The 12,222-nt window shown below is 36.8% G+C and overlaps 1 protein-coding gene across 4 annotated transcripts in view; it reads right to left on the bottom strand.

The window, feature by feature from the left end:
* CFAP54 (cilia and flagella associated protein 54) overlaps positions 1 to 12,222 on the bottom strand; it is a 279,694-nt gene that overhangs the window by 63,276 nt on the left and 204,196 nt on the right. For all 4 annotated transcript variants that reach the window (XM_074271318.1, XM_074271319.1, XM_074271321.1 and 1 more), the window contains 5 exons: positions 11,674 to 11,743; positions 10,590 to 10,737; positions 8,044 to 8,201; positions 7,442 to 7,621; positions 7,211 to 7,337 (listed from right to left, as the gene is read on the bottom strand). In XM_074271318.1, coding sequence (XP_074127419.1) covers positions 7,211 to 7,337; positions 7,442 to 7,621; positions 8,044 to 8,201; positions 10,590 to 10,737; positions 11,674 to 11,743 — 683 coding nt within the window. The remainder of the gene's footprint in view (positions 1 to 7,210; positions 7,338 to 7,441; positions 7,622 to 8,043; positions 8,202 to 10,589; positions 10,738 to 11,673; positions 11,744 to 12,222) is intronic.

Genomic DNA, 12,222 nt, shown 5'->3' with positions numbered 1-12,222 from the left:
AACTGAGTTCAAATTCTTCCCCTGATAAATATAGACTGTGCAAATCACTTAACCCCTCTTCAATGCTCTAGGGAAGAGAAAAGGAATAAATATTGATTAAACACTTTTGAGGTGTCAGGAAGCAAACTTAGCCCTTTTTAGACATTATTTCCAGGCAACTCTCTGAGATTAAAGTTGAAGAAGAGGCACAGATCTTCACTGCCGGAGAGAATTTCCTCACTGGGAACCCCCTATGCTAATGAAATCCCAGATTCAGTTAAACAAATAATAGTTCTATTGTGTTAATGACCTACAATTATAACTCTTGCCTTTGACAATAAACTTGTGACTAGTTTCCTTCTCTGGACAATGGGAGGGTTCAATTCAATCCATGTCAAGAATCCATTACTTGGTGCAAAATTCTAGTGAGATTTGACATCTTCCAAAGTTGCTTATCTTTCTGCATTTCTTGGATCCTATCATTTTGCCTCTTGTTAGAATACAGGGGAGCCGTCTGACAGTGGCTGCTGGAGATCCAACCCAGAATGGATCTCCTCTTGGGAGAGGCTGTTGCTGTTCTCTACCTCTCTGACTGAGAGGCTGTTGCATTGTCTGACCTCTCTCCTCCTCCCTCTGCCTCCAATTTATCTCATTCCCAGTCCGCAACACCTGTGTCAGCAAAGGCTGCCTTGCAACTCCTTCAGATGTTATGATCCACAGCTGTAGAGGATCTCGGGGCTCTTAACAGCCTCTGAGTTCTTACTAAGAAGTAATTTAAATAAAAAAGAACCTCTCCACCTCCTCCCCTCTGCCTCCTGGCTTACCTGGCCTATTTCTGCTCTCAAAGTCCTATCTTCCAAAGGAAGCTTCTTCAAACCTCCCAATGCTAACTCTTGCCTTATAAGACTGCACTATCCCCACATCAATTTATTCTATTTCTGCCTTATTTTTATTTATATCTTATGCTGTCTCTCCCTTTAGACAGTAAGTTCCCTGAGATTAGGGACTGGGTTTTGTTTTGTTTCTTTAATGACTATTTCGTTTTGTTTTGTTTCTCTTTGTAATCTGGGTGCTTAGTACAGTACCTATATTTTGCTACTGGGCCCAGATAGCTATGGAGGGGAAACTGAGGCAAGTGACCTTGTCCATTTAAATCACTTAAGTCCAATTCTTTTGCATGTCATAGTATCACCTCCCTGATGTCCAGGTCCTTTTTGAGAATAAAGTACAAACAAATACTGTGGGCACATAGTAACTGGATAAATATTTTAATTGACTTTAAAAAAACAGGTTCTGTACCCCCAAAGCAGGCTGCAAACTTTGTAGACAAGAGCTCTGTTTTAAACTTCTTAAAGAAGTAGGAATGTGATTCTCTCCCCTTCCACCTGGCTAATGGGATCACTGAAAGCAGTCACATGTGATGAAATCTAAAATGTGTCAGCAGATGAATTTTTTACCAAGCGATCCTTTTTATGATGGAGGAATCTCATCAATCCGATCAATTAAGAAAAGTGCAGTTGGCTAACCAAACAATCTAACAATTCCTCTGCAGTCTTTATAGCACTGGAGATGGTTGAACAATTGACCAGTCCAGTGGAAAAGGCCCCAGAGTTTAAGAACTGAGAGATCTCGGGATGCAGAAACACTTTAGGAGGCAGACCCTTGCCCACATAACTGAGGGCAGCATGGGGTAGGTGGAAGAATGAGTCCAGAAACTGTGTCACATTTATCCCACATCTCTAGAGAGTTTGGGGCCAGCAAGAGAAAAGGCATTCAGACAGGAGTGAGGAGACAGACTGAAACAAAAGACTATGGAGAGAATGTCGACCAAAAAAGGGGACAACTTCCAAGAGCGAGGGAAATAAATGTTGGCTACAGACTAAAGGAAAGAGCAGATCTCAGAAGCCAGCCTGGCCTAGAAGATGAGTGACTTATTGAGCACAGGGGCCATGCTCAGTGTGAAGGCTGCTGCTAAAGCTTAGAAATGCACTCAGACTTTTCACTGAACCAAAGGGAGAAAAGATTTCCAGAGCCAGGAATTCTGAATGGTGCCTTCTGCAAAATGACTCAAAAACCTCGAATGGGGACCTGAAAAAGTCAGACACAGACTTTCACACAGGGGAGTGGGAAACACACATACAGACATAAAGCATACACCCTATGTGAAAATATCCTGTATGTGGCTATATATATACTAGTATACATAGAGATACTATCTAGTACATACATGTTAGCTATGTGTACATATATATATACTATGTGTACATGTATATGTGTATTTATGTTATGTGAATATAAAGTATACACATATAGCATATATATTATGTGTATATATATGTAAATACATATATGCTATATGTATAGATGTGTGTATTTATATTATGTAAACATAACATATACAAATATAATATATATATATACACATATACAAATACATATATGTTACATATATATGAATTTATACTATATGAATATAAGGTATACATATATATTATATATACTATGTATATATGTGTATACAAATATATATATATGCTCCATATATATACATTTATACTATATGAATATAAAGTATGCATATATAGTATATACAAATACATATATGCTTTTATGTGTATATTCATCCTATGTAAATATAAAGTATACATATATGGTTTATATACTATGTGTACATATTTATATACAAATCCATATATATGCATTTATACTATGTGAAAATGAAGTATATGTATATAATATATATATACTATGTATATGTGTATATATATACCATATATCTTTATAGTATAGATATATAGTATATATACTATGTGTTTATATGTATATACAGATTCATATGTGTATACATATATGTATATATACACATGTATATTTGTGTATGCATATGTATTCATACACATGCCTAAACACATATATAGTACTCTTTGATAAATCTGTTTTTGTAAAATTTTAATATTCATTTTCAGGAAAACATATTGGGTAGAGAAGTAGACATCCAATCACACCATCTTATTGGTGTGGATAACCTATCCATGAATGGAGATTATAAGCCTTCCTTGCCATGGTGGGTAGTCTGAGAGGTAGCATCTCTGCCTTTCCAGTGGTGGGACTCTCTGAACTTAGCTAGGCTTGCTTGTGTGCAATCCCCTTCTAGTTTGGAAAGATCCAACAGGGCTCATCGCCTTCCAAGGCCTGATTTTCTCCAGGCCATGATATGATGAAGCCTTGGAATGCCCCGATGAAGGAGAACGTTTTTGTTAAAAATAGGAAAAAAAGAAGTCTCGGGATTTGGCATTCACTTCTTATTAAAATTATTATCCAATAAATATGTTAATGTAGAATAATATCAATGCACATTTAAGAGGCCTTAAGAAAAAAACTGGCAACATCACGGAGGCCTGTCATCTCTCGGTTTCTAGAAATAAACCCCCAAGTTGTTTTTTCACTGAAGGTTTTAGGAACATGAATCCTTTCTTTATAACCGCCACTTTCTTGTGACGGGATCTACATTGTCACTATAAAAGAAAGCTTGCATTTCCTATCAAGCGCAGAGTGTCACACACTTTATGCTTCATAATATTGATACATCGGGAAGGCAAAAGAGCCCCATTCTTTTCAATAAACGTCAACTTGGTGAACTAGAAATTGTGGGAACTCATGTTGTTTTGACAAGAAAGCTGTTCTTGGTTTTGTTTTCTAAATCTGTATTCAATACAATATAACAGAAACAAGCTGTTCACCAGCAAATGAGCCCCTCAAATTACAACAACCGGCTTGTCATCTTGAGCGGGTGACAAGTTTCTTAAGGCAGAACAGACAAGTATACATTTGGTTTCGCACGTTGTGTGCCTTTAATTTCCAGTTAAGTCAGATGTAATAATGGGGCGATGGTGGTATTAAAAATCGAGGACAATAATAATAAACATATAATAAAATAATAACCAATAATCTTATGTGGTACCTCTCACTGGATCCTAGATTTGAAAGAGAGTGATTAGATTTCCTACAGATGAGGAAATTGAGAGGCTAAGCTGATGGAGCTGGCCAGTTACAAACTGGAAGATCTATATTCCTGACTTCAGGATTAATGCCTTCTCCACCATCATATCCATCCCTTATACATTTTTCTTTTCTCTTGGAGGCTTTTTTTTTCATGGTCTTCCCCAGTGGAAGATGGGCTCCATAGGTGGTATGGGGGAGCATGCAAGGACAGTATTTTCCTTTTATTGTATCCCCAATATAGCACATGCTGGGTTCTTGGGAAATGTCTGTCAACCAAATGACCACTTTTGGTCCCAACTCTTTTGACCTCATTGGACTTTATTTCCCTTCTAGCATGTGGTCACCTGACTAAAATGTCCAGTATACAAGCCTGGAAGGAATACCTTTCTCTTCCTTTAACTGCAGTTCTAGCAGCATCTTTTTGAATGAAGCCTTTTCTGATCCCTTCCACTGCCCTCTAACTTATACACTACCATTTCATACATATTAATCTTACTAGGCTATAGACTTCTTAAGAACAAGGACAGGTTTTCTGCTTTTCTTTGAGTCCTTGGTGATTAGCACAGTCCTTGACACATTAATAAGTGTCTGATAAACTCTTGTTGACTTATAGTTTTAGATTTATGTTTTATACGTTTATCTATGGACTTGTCTCCAATAGAATCTAAATCCTTGTGAGTGAGAATTTGTTCATTCTTTTTACCTATATCCCCAGAACCTAGCACATGATAGGGTCTTAATAAATACTCATGGATTGATTTCTAGATTTTTATAATGGGGAGAATAAATGTGTCCAAACATCTCCAAGAATCACTTATAAAACATTATTAATGTCAACTTCCATTTGAAAAAAAAACAGTAACCATTTAGAAAACGGAAGGATAAGCATTAATTATTTCTTGACTAAATTAAATAATTTCTAAAAAAATAAAAACATTGTATAGTGAATTGTAGCAAAGGTCTAAAGTACCAAAAAATGCAACCCACTGCCCATGCCATACATATGTAGGCTACTTATCAAACACTCTTAATGTACCCACAAAACTCATTAAAGGATAAATGCCATAAATGGGCTTGTCTATCACTGCCTTAATTAAGTCATGTTTTCATTCAGAGAATCATAGCATCATGAATTGGGAGCCAAGAAAGGACCTTGGAAGTCACATAGTTCAACCACTTCAGACAAGGAAACTGAGGTTGTACAAAGTAATCTACCTAAGGTCAAAAACTGAACCCAGAACGATGTATTCCAAATTTAGTTCCTTTTAATTAGTGGCATGAGATAAACCGTAAAGGCAGCAAGGAGGACCACAGTTCCCTTTTGAAGAGAAGCTTCCATTTACTATAAGTCTAGAAAGCTGAATAACTGGCCAAAGATAGTTATCAAAGGGTAAGGTTCCCATGGGAAAATAAGAGCAAGGCAGGACTACAGACCCCTCCATGACACACACCTGTCACTCAGATTAATTGGAGGAAACCAGAAGACAGCCATTAGTCAATTCATTAATCAGGATGCTGGCTGTAACTTTCCTGCAAAGGATAATCCCTATGGAGACATTTAAAATCATGTGTCTTTTGGATAAATGTTATTCTGAAGTGTGATATCAGATAGTGACAAGTCACAGAGAGTTGTGAAATTCGAGTACATTATCTTGTATGACAATAATGAACCGAGAAGAGTGATTTAAACAAATGATTAAAATCAAGAAGAGGAGAAACCAGAAGTGGATTAATGTAGATGCCACTAATTATTTTCTGTCTAGGAACAGTTAGTCCAGAATCACTGTACAATTTTTTTTTGATTTGTAACTGGAGTTACATTGACTGTTTGGCTACTTGAGAAACCATTATAACTCTATCTTTATAATTCAAAGCATTATAATTATATCTTTTACATAATTTTCTAAGTAATTTTCTTTGTATTTTTAATCCTTCCTTGAACTAGCATTATGACAAATTAATTACTAAAAAGTGAACTGGTAATATTTCCTGAAATCTATCCCTTAACAATATACAAATTTGAGAATTCAAAACTATATAAAATTATCTAAATCCTTTTGTTTTGCCTGTGATATTTCCATTTTAACCTATCAAAGTTATCCTAATATCACTGAATTCTACCACCCAGTCCCCACATGTATCCCTTAGGAGATTAGAGGTCTTCTGTCTAAGGATGAAAGATTGATTATAATTATATAAATGAAGATGGGGACCAGAGGCTGTTAGCCAAAGACTGGTATCAAGAACAAAAGCCAAAATGGTGGGTAAGTCATTAGATTGAGGAGTGGAACACATGGGAGGAAAAGAATGGATGCCAAGGCAGAGGATATGGGAAGCAATGAAAGAATCCTAGGAAATAAGGCATTGAGTAGGAGGAAGAGTAGCCATCTAGTAAAAGAGTTTCAGACTTAGAATCATATCTTGAATTTGTGCCTCAAGATTCATCATTTTCCAGCTAGGTAACTGAGCAACACACTTAATGTCTTGATGTTCCTCAGTTTCTAATCTGCAGAATAAGGGGCTCAACTTGATAATTTCCATGGCCTCTTTTGCAACATCCTTCATCCAAAATGACTTCAGTCCTCGGCTAGCCTGAGCTCGTCCTTCAAGCACCACCTTCTATATAAAGCCTTTCTTGATTCCTTCATCTGCTAGTGCTCTCTTTACCTCTATGTAATTATATTTCATTTATTTTTTTCAATCAAAATTATAGGATCCAAATATTATATTAAATCCAAAGATAAAAGGAGAAAGAACTTCTTAGAGGTCATTAAGTGCAAATCTCCTTTCTCCAGAATAGTGTCAAGATTTTGAGCCTGGGTAACCTGGAAGAATGACCATATTGTAGGATAATTGTCAAAAAGAGAGAAATCAAATTGATTTAGGAAGATGACAAAATTGATTTTAGGAGATGATAAAACGTGTGCAAAATTGTGTGTGGGTGTGCCTCTGGTCCTATTTAAAATTAAAGAATAACACATGGTTCTTTTGTTTTGCAAATATAAATATGCAATATCTGAATCCTTGAAGGGAGAGAGGGATGCTTTGAGAAGTATGGACATCTTGGAAAATAATATATTATAATGATTTATGTTATATATACCACCATGCTATTAAATGAAATCATCCTTTTTATATAAGATCCTACAATCTACTTATAAAACAGTAACTTCCAATTAGCTCTTTTGATTTGTCATTCTAATGTAAAGATATATTTAAATTCCCTTACCAATTCTCATCTTTACTTTTGCCATTAAGTGGATATGTGGAAGATAAATGTTTTTCAAAGGGTAAATGATACTTGAATATTCAGACTCTGAAGAAGCCAATTTAATCATCTCACCCAAAAATAGAACCTGCAAGACAGAGACCAATGGTTTGAGAGAGTGATTCGAAAGAGTTAGGGGTGAGGAAGGGCAGGGGAAGTTTCTGAGTTACAGAGAAAGAATTGCATTTTTACCTGTTCAATAATAAGTTCATGAGCCTGATTTAACAAAGTAAAATTTTCATTTCCAGGAGAGAGATATTTCTGAGGCTCCTCAATTTTCATTAAGTCATCCATCAAGATCAGGCTCTTTACAAGTATTAATGAGCCTCGAGGAGAAACAAAGGGTTTTCCTTGAAGTAAATGTATTATGTCCTATAAAAAATTTTTAAAATGTTTAATAGAAGATTTATCCAAATACCAATGAATGTTGTTTATTTATCATACATTCAGAATCTTATCCAACTTGAATGGCTAGTTTGAAAAGACAGTATGGGGGCTAAAGGGCTCTCCCTGAACTTGGTAACACTATTTTCATGTCCTGTCTCTGTTATTTATTGATTATGTGAGTGCTGCAAGTCACTTAAACTCTCAGTGACCCAAGAAAAAGCTCTAACACTATAAACAACAAAGGTATAACCAATTTGTATTAGTAGAGGGGTCTTTCACAATAGGAGTTCCTCACAGGAATGAAAACATAAGAATGGACCACTCCTCCTCATCCTCAATGAATTAACTTTTCTTTGGCTATAATTGAAAGAATTTAAAAAATAATCTAAGGAAACTTCTTTTTGTACCTGCAGATATTTGATGATCTCAGCTGCAGAGTGTCTTTCTTGTAGACCAAGTTTGACGGCCTGCACCAGAACCTCTGCCTGCATCTCAGTGTCGTTCCAATCCTGTGTCTCTGTGAGCACTTCATTTATCAGAAGTCTACAGTCAGTCACATCATTTTCTAAAAGAATCAAGCAAATATACTTAGCGACCGTGTACTTTCAAACTGTGGAATGAGAATAGGGACAAAAATAATTTTTAAAATTAAATTTAAATTATTTGATAATTCACCTAATGTTAATTATAGGGATAATGTCGTATTATATAGTGTTGACACAGAGTAATTGGATTGTTTATAAATGTATGAGGGAGGACCCACTTTCAAGACATTTATTGGAACTAATGACAAAGCGCTCCCACATTTCAAATAAATAATAGAATTTAAATGAAGTAATACGTAGTCTGAGATACATACATAGATCAATACAGAGTATTATCTGAGTGATCTTGAGCAAGTCACTTTTAATATTCTAGGATTCATTCTCTTCATCGGTAAAATGAGGAGACTGGGTAAGGAGCTCTAAGCTACTATCAGTTGCGAAGCTCTAAGAATCCAACAATTTGAACTGGGACTTTATTTAAAATTGTCCTAGACTCCCATTGATGATGCCTTTGTGCTTTGAATGTTAACTGTTTGGAACTCAGAATGCATTTCTCCACAGAAACAATTATGAAAATGATCATATTGCTGTCTTTGGTAAATCCCCCAAACTTAGCAAAGAATAGAATTTAAAGTACATAAACCAGGACTATTTCACCATACCCGTTTTTTTAAATTTATAATACTCCGTTTCTTTTCCCCCAGGCTACATCTTTGGATCTGAGAGGGCTAGAGCTCCTGATATACATTAATTTATTTGATCTACACAAAGATCTCAAAACAGTTCAAATATTGTAGTAATAAGGGTTTGGTACATGCCCAGGCCAGCTAAAAAGGCACGATCCATTTGAAAGATGCTAGAGGGATGCTTTTGAGAGATAAATTGTATATGGACATTCTGTGATTGTCTGCCATCTTGGTGGGAGCTGTATTTTTTTTTTTGCTTTATTGGCTGCCTAGCTATATTTAAAACCATCCATGGCCTTTTATGTTCAAGACTCTCCTCACAGTGATAAAGACTCTCCTCTCATTCTAAGAGCAGGTTACCCAGAAGTTGAGGTTGGAGGCCAGATATTACAGCCAGCCCAGCAGCAATGACCTGAGGATTAAGGATCCTAGGACTCTAACTCAACAGAAGCCATATTCCGAGCTTTGGTCTTGATTAATGCTATATAGGAACTGAGTCAGGTTGTGACCCTAATCCCGTTCCTCCCCTTCTAGTTGGTACAGAGTAATAGTAAACTCCAAGATGTGGGGAGTGTTTGCAGGTTTATTCTTGCTGCATTTTTGAAGTAAATACTCTGATTGGTTCTGAGGGACGTGATTCTCTTCAACAATGAGATGCTTCAGATCAGTTCCAGTGATCACAAGATGGAGAGAGCCATTTACACCCAGAGAGAAATCAGTGGGAACTGAGTGTGGATCACCATACATTTTCACTCTTTTTGTGTTGTTTGCTTGCATTTTATTTTCTTATATTTTTTTCTGGTCTGATTTGTTTTTTCTTGTGCAGGATGATAATTGTATAAATATGTAGGCAAATATTGGATTTCGTATATATTTCTACCATGTTTAATATTTATTGAATTACTTAGCATCTAGGGGAGAAAAATTGGAATATAAGGTTTTGCAAGGGTCAGTGTTGAAGAATTAATCATGCATGTTGAAAAATAAAAAGCTTTAATTAAAAAAGAGAAGTAAATATCCATTTGTAAAAGCTGATCCAATGTAGAATGATTAAATGGAACTGAGGTCCCTGAGTCTTGGAAAATGGGGGAACATGACAAGTTGTGTCAAACCGATGGCAGAGGAAAAAAGCCCCCCCAACTCTTTCCATCCCAGAAGTTCCATTCTTTCCATCCCAGAAGGGATACAATTTGGCAGGCTTGGTCCTGAAAACGTGGAAACGGAGTCATTCATGTGATATCATTCTACTTAAAGAGGAGACAGATTTCCCAGTGATTTTCCCAAAGCATATGGAAGGAGTGTCTGGAGTCAAGAACACTTGGGTTTAAATAGTCAGACTTTTACTAGCCGTGTGACCCTGTGCCATTCATTTAACCTGCATCACTTTCCTCAACTACAAAATAGGAATAGAAGCACCTGTGTCCCTGGGCTATTGGAGGAACAAATGAGATGCCTGACACAGAGTAGGTGCTTGATAAAAATGCTTGTTGCCTTCCTTCCTTTTTTCCTCCTCTCCCTCCCTCTCTCCTTTATTAGGTTATATGAACTGTCAGTCAGAAACTGCATTAGAACCCATACTTGAATTCCCAATCCAGAGCAAGCTCAGGAATTGCCAAATCTAAATGTTACCCTAAAGTATGTCCCACTGAAAACACTGTGGCCATAAGAGATCTGTATCAGTCAGCCCAAAACGTCCTCCCCAGGAAGGGCATTTATGGGTACCTTTCATGACTCCCATGCCACGGATATGTGCCACAGAGGCCTTCAGCAAGGCCAGACGGCACCTCAGCCACATGTGAATGTTCAGGTGTTCTCGGGCCGTCATCCCAAGAGGCTCCAGGGCATCAAGCTCATCCTGGCACTTATAAACCTAAAGCAGTGAAGAGACAGTGAGAGCCTTGTTCCACTCCTGGATCCATCACAACCTCAGCCTGAGAGGCTGATTCTGATGCCATATTTTGAAGCAATGAATTGAAAAGTGGGAGGTGCAAACATCAAACAGCATTGACCAAGGAGTCTGTTATAAGTAATTTTGACCCACTTTCTAGCAGTGTGATCATGGAATTGTTAAATAAGGAATTAAACTAGAAGGCTCCCGGGGTCTCTTCCAATTTTAGATCTAAAATCTTGAAGTTTTGGTGAAATATATTATTGGGTATTTGGGAAATCTGGGCAAAACTATTTCCCTGATTTTGATGGGTATCTCCTTGGTAGATCATAAGCTCCTAGCTCAAAATCTTAATGCCTTCTCTGTGAGAGTCTTCCCTGTATTGTATTTGTGCACAGCTGTTTACATGTTTTTCCCGTTACATTGTGAGCTCCTTGAAGTCAGGGGATGATCTCTGGCTTTCTTTGTATCCCCAGTAATTAGCAAAGTTCCTAGCATATAGTAGACATTATAAATAATTATTGGCTCAAAAAAAACCCCAAAACCTCCTAGCTAGCTCCCTAAGCAAGACGACGTGAATTCACTTTCAAAAGAAGAGTAGAGTTATTCCCTTTATCCTATGCAGACTAACAAAGTGTTGCACAGGCAACACTTTTGCCAAGATTTCCCTGATAGTCAATAATTAACCTATTTCATCAAGATTTGGGCATGATGAGATTTTGAGGTGGGCAGGAGACACACACAAATACATTCATAGAAAACAGATTGGTGAAGGAATCATACTCAGTATCAGCAAAGGGAGTATCCCTACAGATAGGGATGCATTACTTAAGTAAACTGGTGATTCCAACGTGCAAATAGAGCAGCCTATATCTTGATAATTTCATATTACATACTTTAGAGAGAAAAAATACATACTTCTTCTTTTGTCTTTCGAAAAATGTCTGCATTCTGAAGAATTTTAATTGCAGTGAAAGCGATTGAAGTGCTAGAGGGGGAAACAAAAATAAATTATTATTTTGTGGTTATTATTTCTATTAATAGATTTGGGCTTTGGATATACCATAATTATAGTTACTATAAATATTCTGATTAATTATGAAAATACATATGTTTAGGGTACTCTTCTGATTTTTTTTTTTTAATACTGAGGACCATAGCATACCTTTGGACTAGGGAAAGCTAAGACAGATGTGAATTTATTCACAAAATCCCACAGGTGAAAGGAACCTATCAGAGCATCTACCCCAACCCATGACTGGAACAAGAATCATCATCGCAACACATCCCACAAAAGGCTGAAAGAAAGGCCGTTAGTAAGGAAGAACCCACCATTCTTTGAGATAGCCCTTTCCACTCTGTAAAGCTCTAAAAGTCAACAAGTCTTTTCCTGGCATCCAGTCATGATTTGGCCCTTTGCTTTGAGGGTTAGGCTTAATTCTGCCACATGGGAATGAGTTGGGTGGC

The sequence above is a fragment of the Sminthopsis crassicaudata genome, chromosome 5 (genome assembly GCF_048593235.1).
Source record: "Sminthopsis crassicaudata isolate SCR6 chromosome 5, ASM4859323v1, whole genome shotgun sequence".
In the NCBI taxonomy this organism is placed as follows: Eukaryota; Metazoa; Chordata; class Mammalia; order Dasyuromorphia; family Dasyuridae; genus Sminthopsis; species Sminthopsis crassicaudata.
The sequence above is the reverse complement of the archived record's forward strand: the minus strand, read 5'-3'. Positions and strand labels throughout refer to the sequence as shown.